The following is a 19,970-nucleotide window of genomic DNA, read 5'->3' on the forward strand; positions in this document are numbered from 1 at the left end:
ATGGCCGTTAAATATTGTGAATTCAAATATATTTTTTCACATTCAATATGTTTTTTACAATTATTTTTGTTTTAACAGTACCACGTCCGATGCAGGTTTATTGATTTTTTAAATGTGCCAAAAAATAGCCCGTTTTGGTACGCTAATGACAAATTGAGGCGATTCAATGCCCAGCAATGCGCAAGTGTGTTTTCATAAGGTGACAAACACGATTGTATTTTGAGAAGTATTTATTGAAGTTGGAATAAGACATCACTGAAGGCCTTGGTGGGAAATGCACGGCCTGCTACTGATTACTATTGAATTTTGAATGTATTTATTTATTCCGGCAGACAGACATATATAGTAACACTTCATCACTTTTTGTAATTTGACAGACATGCAACGGCACCCACCGAAAAGGGATACAGGAAAAAGCAAGAATGCTTATCCATGTCCCGCCCCTAATTTACAATCAACTTATATGTTTACTTTTTTCTTATTATTTTTTCTTCTTATTTATTTATTTCATTTTAATTTTCCTGAGGGAACTTTCCCGAAGGAATCAATAAAGTGCTATCCATTTATCTATGTTGGTTATATAGTCCAAGTTTCAACGGCAGACTTTATGGATACATGACAATTTCAGAACAAGTACAACATATGATAATGGATGATAATGACAAGTCAGTATATGTACACCAATTAGGATATCATAGCATTGAGTGATCATGAGATTAGCTCCATCTTGCCTGGGTTATCTTTCGTCTTCTGAGGCCTTGTCTGGTGTGTTACAGTATGTCCCTTATTCCACAGTGAGTTATTTTGCACCTGTGTCCCACAGTTGAGATAGTCCAAACAACTAGTCATGTTTTTGATAGTTTCCCAACAACACATTTTACCCCAAGGTTGAGCCTTCTATTCCACACTCGATCCAGCTGTATAATCACTCACCACACAGTAATAGATATCTATTACCTGACACCTTCTATGTTAGCTACTTCCCCTTTTTTTTATGTCAATTTTTTGCTGCATTTACTCTCTATTCTATGCTGATGCTGTCACATATACTGTAATATTGCACATGGTAGTTGTTATATATTGTATATATATGATATCGACATAATATAATATATCAGTTTATCGACAACAAGCAGAATGGGTCAAAACACGCTGAGCCACTCTACAAGAAGGAGGCTAGGATCCTTCGTCTGTACAAAGATTTCTTTTTTTGCGAAGAAATGTTTAGAATTAAGTTCATGAATCAATCAACCAATTCCTTCATTGTCATTGTCATAAATAACACTTAAGTCATACATCTCAACGAGATTTCGTTTGAGCTTTGTCCAGCGGCATAGAAACTGCATTGATCTGCAGGTTGACCATAGTTTACAGTTTAGCATTTGTCAATGAGAACGCGTATAGAGGGACGTGGGGGGTGGGAACAGTCAGATGTCTGATGGGTGTTGCGTTGATGCTGCAGCAATGCAATGTCCAGAGCACAATTATTGAGGTGGTGAAGAGTGTGAGGTAATAAGATGGTTGGGGGCAATAAAGGGGCATGCTGTTCATTTAGAAGTCTCACAGCCTGGGGATACAGACTGTGAGACGTTCTGGTGGTCCTGGCGCGAATCAATCTATACCTCCTTCCAGAGGGTAGCAAGTTGAAGAGGCCATGTGCTGGATGGTATCTGTCCATCTGAATCCAGATGGATCTCTATTACAATCCCCAAAGAGGGCACTTTAAGTTGATGATTACTTCTATGTGTAGAAATCTTTATTTTTTATTGAATCACTTGTTTATTTTTCAACAAGTTTTTAGTCATTTTTATATCTTTTTTTCCAAAAAGTTCAAGAAAGACCATTACAAATGAGCAATATTTTGCACTGTTATACAATTTAATCAATCAGAAACTGATGACATAGTGCTGTATTTTACTTCTTTATCCCTCTTTTTCACCAAAAATGCTTTGCTCTGATTGAAATAAAAGTTTATTCACAGGGGGTACATGACTGAAAAAAGGTTGAGAACCACTGGTCTAGAAGACAGTTTAATTTCTCCGCTCACATTGTCCCACAGATTCATCCCCGGCCGCTATAGATCCCGTTTGAGCCTTGAATGTGGAATTTACTGTGTTATGTTTGAATTTCAGGACACCCCTGAGTTGATGTGGACCATCTCTGAGTGAAAACATACTAGTCTGTATATTTGCAGGCCATAAACATAGTACAGTATCTTTATTAGAATAGAATAGACTTTATTGTCATTATATTTGCATGTAACGAGATTAAAGACTCCAACTTAAGTTGCGGTTGTGGGAACAAATATGGGGTAAAATAAATATCACAAGAGGTAATAAAGGAAAAACTAACAATTGAAGTAAACAGTCTACTATCCATCCATCCATCTATTTTCTACCGCTTATTCCCTTTCGGGGTCGCGGGGGGCGCTGGGGCCTATCTCAGCTACAATCGGGCGGAAGGCGGGGTACACCCTGGACAAGTGGCCACCTCATCGCAGGGCCAACACAGATAGACAGACAACATTCACACTCACATTCACACACTAGGGCCAATTTAGTGTTGCCAATCAACCTATCCCCAGGTGCATGTCTTTGGAGGTGGGAGGAAGCCGGAGTACCCGGAGGGAACCCACGCATTCACGGGGAGAACATGCAAACTCCACACAGAAAGATCCCGAGCCTGGATTTGAACCCAGGACTCAAGGACCTTCGTATTGTGAGGCAGACGCACTAACCCCTCTGCCACAGTCTACTATCCAATAAAAATAAGCAGTCCTGTACAATATACAAAACACTATAGAAATACAAAATACTGTACAATATACAGAACAAGACAAGAGTACCGAAGTAATAAATAACAATCAGTGTCGGTCGTCTTGCACCCGAAGGGTAGTATTGCACAGTAGGGTACTAGGGCAGGATATTGTATAGGGGTGAATTATTATTATTATAAGTTAGAGTTCAACATGGTGACAGATTTGGGGAAAAAAGCTGTCTCTGAACCTGTTTGTTCTGGCTCTGATGCACCTGTAGCGCCTGCCCGATGGTAGCAGGTGGAAGAAGTGGTAGCTAGGGTGTGTGCTGTCTTTGGTGATGGTTTTTGCTGTCTTGAGGCAACGGGAGTTATGTAAATCCTTCAGGGAGGGGATGGAGCAGCCAAAGAATTTTTGTGCAGACTTTATGACCCTCTGATTCGCCTGTTTGTCTGCTTCAGTGCAGCTGGCGTACCGCACTGTTATGCAGTACGTCAGCAGCCTCTCGACAGCCGAGTGATAGAAGGTCACCATCAGCTGCCTCTCCAGTCTGTTCTTCCTCAGCACCCTCAGGAAGTGGAGTCTCCGCTGGGCCTTCCGGATGACCACAGTTGTATTTTAGGCCCAGGACAGGTCAGCTGATTTGAGGGTGCCGAGGAATTTGAAGGAGCTGACTCTCTCCACCTTCACCTATTATTGTATTTGTACAGTTGAAAAGCCCTGTTTTGGGGTAATGCCATTGCCTTATCACATTTGTTCAGTTTTTTTAAAGGCCTACTGAAACCCACTACTACCGACCACGCAGTCTGATAGTTTATATATCAATGATGAAATATTAACATTGCAACACATGCCAATACGGCCTTTTTAGTTTATTAAATTGCAATTTTAAATTTCCCGCGAGTTTTTTCTTGAAAACGTCGCGTAATGATGACATGTACATGTGACGTCACGGGCTGTTAGGAAATATGGGCGCTCCACACACACACAGTTAAAAGTCGTCTGCTTTAACGGCATAATTACACAGTATTTTGGACATCCGTGTTGCTGAATCTTTTGCAATTTGTTCAATTAATATTGGAGGAGTCAAAGTAGAAAGATGGAGATGGGAAGCTTTAGCCTTTAGCCACACAAACACACGGTGATTCCTTGTTTAAAATTCTCGGAGGTGAAACTTTACTATGGATCACAGCGCGGTCAAGCGAACATGGATCCCGACCGAATGTCAACCAGCAGGTTTCGGTGAGAAAATTGTGGTAAAAAGTCGCTTCTTACCGGAGATCAGCTGAGCTTGCCCTGTCCATAAAGCTGCCGTCGACTTCCCTGAGACACTGGCGTCAACACACCCGTGGACACACACCTCCGACTATCAGGTACTGTTAAACTCACTAAAACACTGGCAACGCAATAGAAAGATAAGGGATTTCCCAGAATTATTCTAGTAAATGTGTTTAAAACATCTGAATCCGTAATGCAATCGCGTTTTTTTTTTTTTTTCTAGTCCTTCGCTATCAATATCCTCAAACACAAATTTTTCATCCTCGCTCAAAATAATGGGGAAATTGTCGTTTTCTCGGTCCGAATAGCACTTTTTGTTGGAGGCTCCCATTAAAAACAATGTGAATATGTGAGGAGCCATCAAACATGTGACGTCGTCTGCGACTCCCGGTAGAGGCAAGGCTTTTCTGCTAGCGACCGAAAGTTGCGAACTTTATCGTGGATGTTCTCTACTAAATCCTTTCAGCAAAAATATGGCAATTTCGCGAAATGATCAAGTATGACACATAGAATGGACCAGCTATCCCCTTTTAGTTAAGAAAATATCATTTCAGTAGGCCTATAATTTCTCCGCTCACAACGTCCCACAGTTTCACCCCCGCTATAGATAACGTTTGAGCCTTGAATGTGGAATTTACTGATGGAATTTCAGGACACCCCTGAGTTGATGTGCACCATCTCTGAGTGAAAACAGACAATGTATTTTTGCAGTTGGAGCCCCGAGGCCACAAACATATTATTGTATTTGTACAGTTGAAAAGCCCCGTTTTGGGGGTAATGCAATTGCCTTATCACATTTGTTCAGTTTTTTTTAAAGGCCTACTGAAACCCACTACGACCGACCACGCAGTCTGATAGTTTATACATCAATGATGAAATATTAACATTGCAACACATGCCAATACGGCCTTTTTAGTTTACTAAATTGCAATTTTAAATTTCCTGGGAGTTTTTTCTTGAAAATGTTGCGTAATGATGACGTATACGCTTGACGTCACGGGCTGTTAGGTATATGAGCGCTGCACACACACACAGCTAAAAGTCGTCTGTTTTAACGGCATAATTACACAGTATTTTGGACATCTGTGTTGCTGAATCTTTTGCAATTTGTCCAATTAATAACGGAGAAGTCAAAGTAGAAAGACGGGGTTGGGAAGCTTTAAAATCCTTGTTTAAAATTCACGGAGGTGAAACTTTACTATGGATCAGAGCGGACATGGATCTCAACCGAATGTCAACCAGCAGGTTTCGGTGAGAAAATTGTGGTTAAAAAGTCGCTTCTTACCGGAGATCAGATGAGCTTGTGCCGCCCATAAAGCTGCCGTTGACTTCCCTGAGACACTGCGCGTCAACGCCCGGCTGTGGACACACACCTCCGACTATCAGCTACTGTTAAACTCACTAAAACACTAGCAACACAATAGAAAGATTAGGGATTTCCCAGAATTATCCTAGTAAATGTGTCTAAAAACATATGAATCTGTCTCAATGCAATCGTGTTTTGTTTTCTTAACTTGTTTTTTTTATTTTTTCTAGTCCATGGCTATCAATTTCCTCAAACACGAATCTTTCATCCTCGCTCAAATTAATGGGGAAATTGTCGTTTTCTCAGTCCGAATAGCACTTTTTGTTGGAGGCTCCCATTAAAAACAATGTGAATATGTGAGGAGCCATCAACATGTGACGTCATCGTCTGCGACTTCCGGTAGAGGCAGGGCTTTTCTCCAGTTGCGAACCTTATCATTGATGTTCTCTACTAAATCCTTTCAGCAAAAATATGGCAATATCACGAAATGATCAAGTATGACACATAGAATGGACCTGCTATCCCCGTTTGAATAAAAACATCTCATTTCAGTAGGCCTTTAAGGAGAGAATGTATTTTGTCAGGATTTAGAATCCAATAAATATATGTGAGCATACAGAACCCCCACTTCCTGCTTTTGCACTGCTTTGCCATCTAATTGGCTGAGTGTCGTCCAGGAGGCGTGGCTTACATCCGTCAGCTCGGCCCTCTCCCACACTGCTGCGGGCTCGCGAGGCGAGCGTGGATCATCTCGTGGCGAGTGGCGGGCTGGACAGCGGTCGACATGACGGCCAGCATCAGATACAAGAGTCGCATTCCGGTCAAAACGGGTGAGTCTCCCTTCCAGTTGTATTCAAATACCACTCAATGATGCGTTTAATGACCGCTCCTTGTCTTTACTGGGCGTCGCTGGGCATCCTGGCACCTGCTCCTCTCCTCTCGTCCATCATGGCTCACAGAGGACAGCGCCGAGGTAAGGATATCTGATTTATTGTCTTTGTTTGACTGTCTTTATTGAATTTGGGCTGTTTTTGTCGATGAATTGTTTAAATAGAGCAACGTGGAGCCCTGATTGTTAAGCATTCTGGATGATGATGCTGTTTGGAGGAGGAAGAGGAGGGGCTGTGTGGGCTTCTTTCATTTTTAGATGCTTATGTGGAGCAGCATCCTCTCCTCCTCCCTCTATATTATTAGCCATGTCCGCTGTTTGCTTCTCTTATTGCCCTTTAGAATATAAACCCTCTGTTTCACCAGGGTTCTATATTGACCTCCATGTTACCCCTCTTTCTTGGCCCCTGTTTGCAGGTTCTGAGTGCTTGTAATGGTTGACCATGCATGTGCATTTGACAACTCCCTGCCCCCACTACTTCATTGTTACAATTACAATCACTGCATATCATCCAAGACAATGTCCTTTAATATGATAGCACAGTGTTTTATCTAATTATCTAATTTCACCTATTTGGGTTAAAGGTGAACATTATCACAATTTCAGAAGGGTTAAAACCAATAAAAACCAGTTCCCAGTGGCTTATCTTATTTTTCAAAGTTTTTAAAAATGTTTTACCCATCCTGGAATATCCCTAAAAAAAGCTTTAAAGTGCCTGATTTTCGCTATCTGTGAAGCCACCGTCCATTTTCCTGTGACGTCATCCAGTGAGGCCAATACGGATAGCACGGCAAGATATAGCGACATTAGCTCGGATTCAGACTTGGATTTCAGCGGTTTAAGCCATTTAACAGATTACGCATGTATTGAAACGGATGGTTGGAGTATGGAGGCAAACAGCGAAAACTGAAGCTATTGAGCGAATAGCTATTGACGCTATTCGGCCATGTCTGCCTTAGCATCGCCGGTAAAATGTGCAGACCAAACGATCGGGAATTTCGCATCTTGTGACACTGGATCAACTTAAATCTGTCGATTGGTAAGTGTTTGTTTGGCATTAAATGTGGGTGGAAGGAAACGCTGGATGCAAATACAACTACAAATGTACATACAGCTAGCCTAAATAGCATGTTAGCATCGATTAGCTGGCAGTCATGCCGCGACCAAATATGTCTGATTAGCACATAAGTCAACAACATCAAAAAACCTCACCTTTGTGATTTTGTTGAATTTATCGTTGGGAATGCATCTGCTTTGAGTGTCGCAGGATATCCAGACATTCTTGCCATCTCTGTTCCATCTCTGTCGTAGCATCGCCGGTGAAAACCAAACGAGGTACTTTCGCATCTCTTGACACTGGAGCAACTTAAATCCGTCAATTGGTATGTGTTTGTTTGGCACTAAATGTGGATGGAGGGAAAGGCTGGATGCAAATATAGCAACAAATGAGGCATAACGATGCAATATGTACATACTGCTAGCCTAAATAGCATGTTAGAATCGATTAGCACGGCATGCTAATCGATGCACATGCTACATAAATCAACTTGAATCCTTCCCTGATCGTGTTGTTACACCCTCCGACAACACACCGACGAGGCATGATGTCTCCAAGGTACGGAAAACAGTCGAAAAAACGGAAAATAACAAAGCTGATTTGACTTGCTGCGTGTAATGTGGTGGAGAAAAAGGCGTTGACTACCTAGGTGACGTCACGTTCTGACGTCATCACTCCGAGAGCGATAAATAGAAAGGCGTTTAATTCGCCAAAATTCACCCATTTAGAGTTCGGAAATCAGTTAAAAAAATATATTGTCTTTTTTCTGCAACATCAAGGTATATATTGACGCTTACATAGGTCTGGTGATAATGTTCCCCTTTAAAAATTTTTTGCAAACCAGTAATTTCCATCCATCCATGTTCTACTCCTTGTCAAACCAGTAGTGGCCTAGTGGTTAGAGTGTCCGTCTTGAGATCGGTAAGTCGTGAGTTCAAATCCCGGCCGAGTCATACCAAAGACTATAACAATGGGACCCATTACCTCCATGCTTGGCACTCAGCATTGAGGGTTGGAATTGGGGGTTAAATCACCATAAATGATTCCCTGGCGCGGCACCGCTGCTGCCCACTGCTCCCCTCACATCAAGGGTAATGGGTCAAATGCAGAGAATAATTTCGCCACATCTAGTGTGTGTGTGACAATCATTGGTACTTTAACTTTAACTTTAGTTATAGTCCTCAAATGATGTGTTATGGTTGAGTGTCGGTGCTGTCTAGAGCTCGGCAGAGTAACCGTGTAATACTCTTCCATATCAGTAGGTGGCAGCCGGTAGCTAATTGCTTTGTAGATGTCGGAAACAGCGAGAGGCAGCGTGTAGGTAAAAAGGTGTCTAATGCTTAAACCAAAAATAAACAAAAGCTGAGTTCCCCTGAGAAAAGGCATTGAAGCTTAAGGAAGGCTATGCAGTACGGAACTAAAACTGAACTGGCTACAAAGTAAACAAAAACAGAATGCTGGACGACAGCAAAGACTTACTGTGGAGCAAATGCGCCGTCCGCAATGTACATCCGAACATGACATGACAATCAACAATGTCCCCACAAAGAAGCATAAAAACAACTGAATTATTCTTGATTGGTAAAACAAAACAGCGGGGAATAGCGCTCAAAGGAAGACAAGAAACTGCAACCGGAAATTACCAAGAAAAGACAAAAAGCCACCAAAATAGGAGCGCAAGACAAGAACTAAAACACTACACACAGGAAAACAGCAAAAAACTCCAAATGTGTCACGGCGTGATGTGACAGGTGGTGATAGTACACCTACTTTGAGACAAGAGCTATAGTGATGCATGCTCGGTTATGGTTTAAAGTAATATCCAACAATTGCAACAACGACTTTTTAGTGTCAACTGACTTTCGTTTTTTTAATGATTTCTGCTGGTGGTGTGCCTCTGGATTTTTTCAACACAAAAAATTTACCTTGGCTCCAAAAAGTTTGAAAAACACTGTGATAGCACACATAACTAAAAGAGGCAATTCCTTGAGGAATTGCGTGTCAATGCTCCAACGCTGAAGTTGAACAGAAATGCTGACAGAATGTAGGGTGAATGTAGAAAAGGTTTAAATGTTGAAACGGTTTAAATGCTGAAATGGTTTGTATGTTGAAGAGTTGGAATTTCCAGGTTAAACGGAATTTGGCTTGGATTTTGGGAAAGTGTTAGTTTGAATGTCCAGGATGAGTGGAATGTGTTGATGTTGGAATGGCTTGAATCGTTTGAGAAATGTGGGAATTAGGCAACTTGGAAAAATGTCCCATTCATTTCTATAGGAACGTCCTCGAATTTTGGGAAAAGCGGGATTTTTAAAAAATGATTAGAAGCATGAATGTCCTGAATGAGCTGAACTGGTTGGTGTTGGAACTTTTTCAATCAGACAAGAAATGTGTAAGTAGAATATGGTATTAGGGAATTTCGGGAAAATTGTAAATTTTTTTGAACTTGGACATCAGGCAGGCCAGTCTGGTACCCGCACTCTTTTACCACGAAGCCACACTGTGGCTTGGAATTGTCTTGCTGAAATAAGCAGGGGCGTCTATGAAAAATACGTTGCTTGAATGGCATCATATGTTGTTTCAAAACCTTTATGTACCTTTCAGCCTTAATGGTGCCTTCACACATATGTAAGTTACCCATGCCTTGGGCACTAATACACCCCCATACCATCACAGATGCTGGCTTTCGAACTTTGCGCCTATAACAATCCGGATGGTTCTTTTCCTTTTTGGTCCGTAGGACTCGCGTCCACAGTTTCCAAAAAACATTTTGAAATGTGGACTCGTCAAACCGCGGAACACTTTTTCACTTTGCATCAGACTGTCAGGCTTGCCCCTGACAGTTTGTTTGTGTCTTACTTTTTCCTCTGTGTGTGTGTGTAGTATTTCCTGCGGCTGATTGGCACTTGGCCACACCTGTTGTTAATCAGCCCGGTCCTATTTAGACCTGTGTCCCCATCCAGTCAGTGCTGGATTATTGTCACTTCTGTATTGTCCCTCCTGTCGTGTCGTGTCGTGCCATTGCAGCTGAGCGGTAAGCTATATTTCGGTAGCAGTTTGTAGCTTACTGTCTTTTGTTCTCTGCTTTCAATTTGTCTTTGTAATACACGTAACGATTTCTGTTTTCTTGCTCGCTACTCGCACGCTTCCACGCTAGGCCCTTTTGTTTTTGCTAGCTTCCATGCTAAGCTCCTTTTGTTTTCTAGCTCCCATTGTAGCTCTTTTAGTTTGTTATCTGCCTCGTGCGCGCTTTTTGTTCTACCCCTTTTGTTTAGTTTTGTCTTAGTGTTTTATTAAACCATGTTTCCTTACTCAACGCCTGCTTCCTTCTTGGAGTTCGTCACAAACTAACTCTGACACAGATTATCTCAGATGAGCTCGGGTTCAGCGAAGCCAGCAGTGTTTCTGGGTGTTGTTGATAAATGGATTTCGCTTTGCATAGTAGATTTTTAACTTGCATTTACAGATGTAGCGACAAACTGTAGTTACTGACAGTGTTTTTTTTTTTAAAGTATTCCGGAGCCCAATGTGCCAACTTCACTGGATTTGGGTTTTGTATTATTAACTTACATTGGCATTATTTTTATATTGTGGAGTTATTGAGTCTATTTAGCTGATTGGAGAGCTAGCTTCCGCAGCAAGTGGGTCCATGATGATTTCACTGCTGTGTCACAGGCACTGTTTGGAAACAATTAAGGAATGTAGATAAACATTTAAAAAATATTTATTCGTAAATAGCTAATTTCGCAATGTATATACTGTACCTGCGGCCGGTAGTCCGATGCAGCTATTATATGGAAAATATTTATTTTGCAAAAATGTTTCGGGCGCGGCATATACACAGCTCTATAGTTTGGAAAATACGGTAAATAAAAACAAGTAAAGTAATTTATGTGAAATGCATTTCAATAAGTATTTTCCTTACATATATACTTATCATTTCAGTTCCTCGCAGAAAACGGTAGAAATAATTTTGCTTCATGCTTGGAATTAAACCCAGAGTTAAACCCAGATTTCGATCTAACAAAGGTCTTAACTCATTCTCTTTCTATGCCACATCAATGTGGAATGCACTCCCAACAGGTGTAAAAGTAAGTGCATCTCTATATTCCTTCAAAACCGCTCTAAAACAACACCTCCAGGCAACTTCAACACTTTACTAATACCCTCCTCCATTCACATCCCATCTCCCCGGATTATAAACAACTCAAATGTACTTCTAATGTATATACTTGTTCTTATGCTATGTGAACTCACTATGTTCTCTGCTGGCTGTACATATCCTACTAAATAAGACCTACACTGTTTCAATGTCGAAATTTCTCTGTTGATGCAATTGTTGATGACTGAAGTACTGATATCAACCAAAGCTCCTCATCCCACCCCCCGGATTGTAAATAATGTAAATAATTCAATGTACATACTATGATGATTAACTTGTGTGATGACTGTATTATGTTGATAGTATATATTTGTACCATGAATTGATTAACGTGGACCCGACTTAAACAAGTTGAAAAACTTATTCGGGTGTTACCATTTAGTGGTCAATTGTACGGAATATGTACTGTACTGTGCAAACTACTAATAAAAGTATCAATCAATCAATCAATGCGGGTAAAGTATCTCCATCTAGTAGAAAAATACAACAATAAAAAATTGAGAGCCAGTGGTCCAAATGGAAATCTTAACATTAGTTATTGCATTAATTTCCGTTAAGATAAAGGTTTCCCATAAACCATTTTTGGTCATTAAAAAACAATATGTTATAATTGATGTAGCTTTACCATCTATTCCAGGGGTCGGGAACCTTTTTGGCTGAGAGAGCCATACAAGCCAAATATTTTTAAAGTATTTCCGTGAGAGCCATATATATATATATATATATATATATATATATTTATTTTTTAATTTTTATTTTTTTTTAACACTGAATACAACTATATGCGTGCATTTTTAAGAAAGACCAACATGTCTAGAGTATGATAAGTCTTATTCATTTTAATAACATTGTTATTCTGAGGCTAACCAACAATAAATAAAATACTTCTCACCATTACTGCGACTTCTTGAACAGGTGCGGTAGAAACCGGATGGATGGTTCGATGGATGAAAATGCATGAGAATGTTTTATATTGTGAACGTTATTTTTGACACTGTGATTACCAGTGAAATTATTCCTTACTTATCGTGTTAAGCAATGTCAGCTAAGATTTATCTGAGAGCCAGATGCAGTCATTAAAAGAGCCACATCTGGCTCTAGAGCCATAGGTTCGCTGCCCCTGCTTTATTCTATTCTAATGAACAGGTTTTTTTTTAATCTGAATGGGACCATAGGATCTATACATTGTTAATGTATTGTATGCAGTTAGGCGTGCAGTTCCACTTGAATTACCCAACATTTACCCTGTAGAACTATCAAGTACAAAAATATAGGTCATATTCAGCATATTCATGTGCAGTTTCATGCGTGAGTCACTCCACTGGAGGGACAGCACTTTTACACTGCAAAAAAATTAAACCTAAGTAAGATTAAATATCTCAAATAAGGGGGATATTTGCTTATTTTCTATCTGATAAGATTATTCTTCCCACTAAGCAGATTTTATGTTAAAGTGTTTCACTTGTTTTAAGGCAGGGGTAGGGAACCTATGGCTCGCGAGCCAGATGTGGCTCCTTTGATGACTGCATCTGGCTCTCGGATAAATCTGAGCTGACATCGCTTGACACGATAAGTAATAAATAATTCCACTTGTTAAAAACAACGTTCAAAATATAAAACATTCTCATGCTTTTTAATGTTCAAGAAGTTGCGTTAATGGTAAAAAGTAATTTATTTATTATTGGTTAGTGTGGGGCTTGCCCTCCTGGGGGTTCTTCAGACCACCAAGCACGGACATGAGAGCCTGTTTCAGGGTTACAATATTGTTTTATTTTTCAATAAGTCACTCAGTTGCTTTCCAGCAATTGTCTTCTTCTCTTTCGTTTTCGCTCACGCTCTGGCTCCAGTTTCAACCCCGTCTCTCCTCCTGGCTGCTGCTTATAACAGAGCGACAGGTGATTCGATAACAAGGCCCTGAGGGTCATCTACGCACCTGTCGCTGATTTCGAGGCCGGTCCTGGCACACCCTCCTTCGCTGCAGGCCCGCAGGCCACGTCCCCTCCACAGTTAGAATCAGAATAACAATGTTATTCCAAAGAATAAGAGACTTGTTATACTCTAGAAATGTTGGTCTTACTTAAAAATGCACGCGTTTAGTTGTGTTCAGTGTTAAAAAACAATATATATGGCTCTTACAGAAATACATTTGAAAATATTTGGCTTTCTTGGCTCTCTCAGCCAAAAGGGTTCCCGACCCCTGTTTTAAGGGTTTTAGTCCTAAATTATCTCAGTAAAATATTACAACTTGTTGGTGATATTTTATGACCAATATTGAGTAAAACATGCTTAAAACTAGAATATCAACTGATTCAAAGCTGTGTCATCAACACTCACGAGTATAAAAGTACTTTTTTTAAAGTAATAATTTCTTACTTCAAGCATGAAAACAAAATGTCATGATGTCGAGCACATATCATCACTAGCATTTACTTAATTTAAGAATATTTTTTCAACATATTGAGCAAAAAGGTTCTGTGATGAGGTGGCGACATGTCTAAGGTGTATCCCACCTTCCGCCCAAATGCAGCTGGGATAGACTCCAGCACCCCCCGCCACCCAAAAAGGGACAAGCGGTAGAAAATGGATGGATGGATGAGCAAAAAGGTCTCTCTTTTTTTTCTACCAAGAAAAGTGCACTTGTTATTAGTGAGAATGTATTTTTGGGTTCATTGTCTTTAGCTAATTTTACTTGTTTTTGGAAAGTCTTGAGAAGCCGAATTTTCTTGTGTTATTGGCAGATAATTTTACTTAGTTCAAATAAAATACCCCTAACTTTTGTATTTTTTGTTTTTGAACACTGAATTTTTTGCAGTGTAACAAGAGAAGGCCATTTCTGTAAAATGTGCATGTAAATGCAGAAGCTAAACTTATACGCTCTTGGGATAATGTGGAATTCTGGGAAATGAGGGATATTCTTTGTATTTTATGTGCAGTGTCACTGTGGGCAATGTGTGTGTAGTAGTAGTACAGTAGTTATAATTGGAAGAACAACCTTCTTGTGTACTTCATCCAATACTATCGGCACAGGTGTGTGTTTCTATTTGTCAGGTGGTGGGGTTTAGTCTCTTGATTAACCTTTGACCCTTGCCCTACAGTTTTTCCCTCTGGAAGATAAACTAGCCAGACCATTGAACGAAATACTCTTCATTCAGTAATGATTTTGGTCACATAATGTTACCACACACACACACACACACACACACACACACACACACACACACACACACACACACACACACACACAAGCTTATGAATATTGCTAGAAAACCCGGATTAGTATGATGGTTGCAGAGCAGATGTATACAAAAAAAACTCCATAATCCAGTCCAGGCAACATTTTGGAATACTGAAGTGTTTACATCTTGTCAGTTCCACACAAATCATCATCGCCATCTGGCAATGTGGAAAAAGACGACAACTGTAGAGAGTGCAACCTCATTGCGCTCATATTTCTTGGAGGCCTATTTCATCACTTCCTGTGCTGAAGTACAATGTTGCCAGGCAACACTGCCTCCTTTTTTTGAAACGACGTGATGAAATTGATGCCGTGATTGTGAACCGTGCACAAGCCTGTGTGCTCCGTGTGGGTGAATACTCACTAGAGATGCGCGGATAGGCAATTATATCATCCGCAACCGCATCACTAAAGTCGTCATCCACCCACAATCCACCCGAACCAACATTTTATCAGAACCGCAACCACCCGCCCGTTGTTAAATATCCGTAATCGGCGACCTTTACCACTAATAGAGCTAGTTTCACCCATGTCACAAAGTAAAGAAGGTAATGGGAGCCGCTAACATTCTCGCGTATATATTCAGGACGTGTCATGGATGCAAAGGATTCTGGGTATTTGTTGTGTTGCGTTTATGTTGTGTTACTGGGAGGATGTTCTCCCGAAATGTGTTTGTCATTCTTGTTTGGTGTGGCTTCACAGCGTGGCGCATATTAGTAAGAGTGTTAAAATTGTTTATATCACAACCATTAGTGTACTCTTTATCACCCAGTATGCCTGTGCGTGTGTCAACGGAAGCCACACATATCATATTGCTGGACTTGAAAGTAAATTGTACATGTTGTAGAAGGCGTCAAAGGCAAAGATTTCACAGCACGCCCTAATACTTATTAACTGGGTGACTGCCGGCAGACATTCTTGAGAATGTTTCCGTCCACTAATATCTTCTTCACTTTGTGACACGGGTCCAAGGTGGCTCTTTGAACGGTATAAGTTACCGATCTCTGAACCATGTATATCATATATTTCCAAATGGCTCAACCGCCACCCGCCCGAATCTATTTAAAATCTATTTTTTAGTCATGTCACCCGCCCGACCCGCGGTTTATCCGCGGACTCCGCGGATGAGACCGCAAACCGCGCATCTCTAATACCCACACTGATCACTTAAAACACATTTTTAGTGAGGTAGGATTTTTGAAATGTTTGATTTTGTCATGCCTGTTAATCTGGGTTTATGTTTGATCATGTTATGTTTTGTTTTTTGGACTCTTGTTTCCCGTTTTGCACTTCCTGGTTTTGTTTGTTTCCATAGCAACCCATTACTTTCCACCTGTTCTCCTGGTCACGCCCCTGCCCTCAGCCCCGCACCTGTTTCTCATTACCACAGCTACTATTTAAGTCATTTGCTTTCTGTTCATCGATCTGGGAACTTTGCTTGCTTGCATACTGCTAATGCTTACTCACCACGACCACGCACCTACCTTGCCTTGCCGACCTTCATGCCTTGCCACGCTGCTAACTATTTTTGACCACGCCACGTAAGATCTTTGTATCTTTTGCCTCAGTGCAAGTTTTTGGTTTATTGTGTATATTTGATAGTATATTTTGTTTGTTTGTAGATAGTCATGCCATTGTGCTGTTTTAGTATAGATTATTATCCGCCACCGAGCGCGTCCTTTGTTTTGCCTTTTTGTATTTAAGTGTATAAATAAATAACTATGTACCTGAACTTACGCCTGGCTCGTCCCATATTCCCTCTGCGTCGAAGGAGCAAAACCAATCCATGTCACGGCTTGACAGATTTTGTTTTATTAGTGGTCTATTTTACAAGATCATTTATATTAGTGATTTTTGTGACTAAGACCAAGTTACAAATTTAATTTATTTGATTTCTCCTATTCTATTTAAATTTTGATTATTTAAAATAACCTATTTACTCAATAAGTCAACTTGTTTTTTACTCTTTTAAACATACCGTATTTTTTGGATTATAAATCGCTCCGAAGTATACATCGCACCAGTCGAAAATGTATAATAAAGAAGGAAAAAAACATATATACGTCGCACTGGAGTATAAGTCGCATTTTTGGGGGAAATTTATTTGATAAAATCCAACACCAAGAATAGACATTTGAAAGGCAATTTAAAATAAATAAAGAATAGTGAACAACAGGCTGAATAAGTGTACGTTATATGAGGCATAAATAACCAACTGAGAAGGTGCCTGGTATGTTAACGTAACATATTATGGTAAGAGTCATTCAAATAACTATAACATATAGAACATGCTATACGTTTACCAAACAATCTGTCACTCCTAATCGATAAATCCCATGGAATCTTCTTCCTCGATGTCGCTTCTAAACAACTCTGCCAACTCCAAAGGTATGCGCCGCTTCCTCTTGTTGTTTTCTGCTGCATATTTCACTACGTCCAGCTTGTAATCTGCAGTTCATGATTTCCTTTTCGGAGCCATTTTTGTTCAGCCCTTCTCAGTTTTTATAAGTTACCGCCAACAGTGAAATGATCCATTTTAATAGCTACGACAGTAGCATATAGCATATAGCAGTTAGCATTCCATGACCCACAATGCACTTCTGCCATGACCCTCCCCCGCCAAATTCTTATTGGTTGACGTGTGTGTGACGTTTGCTGACATTTTCTTCGTCTCTTCTGCGAATTAGATAAATAATATTATTTGTTTTTTTACGGTAATGTGTTAATAATTTCACACTCAAGTCGCTCCGGAGTATATGTCGCTAACTATGAAAAAAACTGCGACTTATAGTCCGAAAAATACGGTACTCGTTGGTCTCTATTATCACATTCAGGCAAGTTGTTTTATTTGAATTAGTTTTTTTTTTTTTTTTTAAAGATTTGCCTCTTTTGTCGTACCAGGATTTATTACACTTTTTGCTGTGTTTTATTTAATTTTACTTGCAATATTGAAAAAAAATATATATATACATTTTATATCTGTAGTAGTCACTTTTTGGGAAATATTATGTTGCATTTACATCAATTTCCTATTATGTCACATTCAGCATTATTCAGTTGTATTATTTTATTTTATTTTATTTGATACTACCCCCTGCGACTCCAAAAGGGACAAGCGGTAGAAAATGGATGGATGGACTATTCATAAAGTTAAGTGGTTTTTGTTCATGGTTAACATTAAATCAGCAAGATCCAGTAGTAGTAGTAGTAGTAGTGTGTCCCCAAAAAATGCTGGCAAACTAGAAAATAAATGACTCTTACAAGAAAACTTTTTTTTAATTTGTATATTTTGTGAATATTGTCTGTCTATCTGTGTTGGCCCTGCGATGAGGTGGCGACTTGTCTAAGGTGTACCCCGCCTTCCGCCCGGATGTAGCTGAGATAGGCGCCCCCCGCACCCCCAAAAAGGGAATAAGCGGTAGAAAATGGATGTATATTGTCTTGTCCTTGTTATGTAACTATTAAAAGGCACTATATTTTCTTGCAACATACAGAACTTGTATTGTAGTGCGCTATAATAAATATATAAAAATGCTGATACATTTTTGTGCACTAGCAGTAAACCGTTGGTAGTTATGTGGAACAATAATTATAATTTGTTTATTGATTTTGCCAAAGAAGGGGCGGAGTAAATATTAGTACCATGAATAATTAATTGATTCTATTGTTTCCATCACATTGTTTGTCTCCTTTGAGTAGTGAACAGATGTTGAGTGGGATACACTCTCACATTGCTTATTCAGGTCTTAAAATGCGGAGCAGCTGCACCTCATCTTGGTCTGAGAAGGGCGTTGGGGGATGGAAGTGCATGTAGCTAGTGGACATCCACCCACTTTGATGCCGCTTTAATAAGCCGAGCAGACTTGATTTCATTCATAAAGAAAACGCATAGTTTGCCTTCTGCTAACATACAGTGGATTTGACTAATAATACCAATCATAAATTCCCCCGAAAGGGACAAGCAGTAGAAAATGGATGGATAAATTATAATATAGTTTTGTATACATTGTTAGATTGTGCTTGTAGTTTTCTGTGGCATCCAACTGCAACAATGTATCCCCACCTCACTTTTAGACCATATTTTGGAATACAAAAATGGTATTTTAGGACAGTTCTCCTTGAAAACCCTCCATCCATTTTCCTCCGCTCATCCGAGGTCGGGTCGCGGGCGGAGCAGCCTAAGCAGAGAAGCCCAGACTTCCCTCTCCCCAGCCACTTCGTCCAGCTCCTCCCAGGGGATCCCGAGGCGTTCCCAGGCCAGCCGGGAGACATAGTCTTCCCAACGTGTCCTGGGTCTTCCCCGTGGCCTCCTACCGGTTGGACGTGCCCTAAACACCTCCTTAGGGAGGCGTTCGGGTGGCATCCTGACCAGATGCCCGAACCACCTCATCTGGCTCCTCTCAATGTGGAAGAGCAGCGGCTTTACTCTTGAGTTCATCCTGGATGACAGAGCTTCTCACCCTATCTCTAAGGGAGAGACCCACCACCCAGCGGAGGAAACTCCTTTCAGCCGCTTGTACCCGTGATCTTATCCTTTCGGTCATAACCCAAAGCTCATGACCATAGGTGAGGATGGGAACGTAGATCGACCGGTAAATTGAGAGCTTTGCCTTCCAGCTCAGCTCCTTCTTCACCACAACGGATCGATACAACGTCCGCATTACTGAAGACGCCGCACCGCTGTACCGTCGCACGCCTTTCGATCTCACAATCCACTCTTCCCTCACTCGTGAACAAGACTCCTAGGTACTTGAACTCCTCCACTTGGGGCAAGATCAGCTCCCCAACCCGGAGATGGCACTCCACGCTTTCCCGGGCGAGAACCGTGGACTTGGACTTGGAGGTGCTGATTCTCAACCCAGTCGCTTCACACTCGGCAGCGAACTGATCCAGTGAGAGCTGGACATCCTGGTCAGATGAAGCCATGAGGACCACATCATCTGCAAAAAGCAGAAACCTAATCCTGCAGCCACCAAACCGGATCTCCTCGACGCCCTGACTGCGCCTAGAAATTCTGTCCATAAAAGTTATGAACAGAATCGGTGACAAATTGGTGGTTTTCGTCCTGGACGTGGAACTGTGGACCAGCTCTATACACTTGGCAGGGTTCTTGAGGGTGCATGGGAGTTTGCCCAACCAGTCTACATGTGCTTTGTGGACTTGGAGAAAGTATTTGACCGTGTCCCCCGGGAAGTCCTGTGGGGAGTCTTCAGAAATTATGGGGTGTCTGACTGTCTCGTTTTGGCGGTCCACTCCCTGTATGATCAGTGTCAGAGCTTGGTCCGCATTGC

The 19,970-nt window shown here is 40.8% G+C and overlaps 1 protein-coding gene across 1 annotated transcript in view; it reads left to right on the plus strand.

Annotated features, from left to right (window-relative positions):
* The first annotated feature begins 6,035 nt into the window (after window positions 1–6,035).
* The window catches only part of septin5a (septin 5a), a 65,455-nt gene continuing 51,520 nt past the window's right edge, over window positions 6,036–19,970 (plus strand). Inside the window, exons 1-2 of the mRNA XM_061898878.1 lie at window positions 6,036–6,169; window positions 6,299–6,312. Coding sequence (XP_061754862.1) covers window positions 6,124–6,169; window positions 6,299–6,312 — 60 coding nt within the window. The 5' untranslated portion in view covers window positions 6,036–6,123. The remainder of the gene's footprint in view (window positions 6,170–6,298; window positions 6,313–19,970) is intronic.

This window comes from Nerophis ophidion, linkage group LG01 (assembly GCF_033978795.1).
Source record: "Nerophis ophidion isolate RoL-2023_Sa linkage group LG01, RoL_Noph_v1.0, whole genome shotgun sequence".
Classification (NCBI taxonomy): Eukaryota; Metazoa; Chordata; class Actinopteri; order Syngnathiformes; family Syngnathidae; genus Nerophis; species Nerophis ophidion.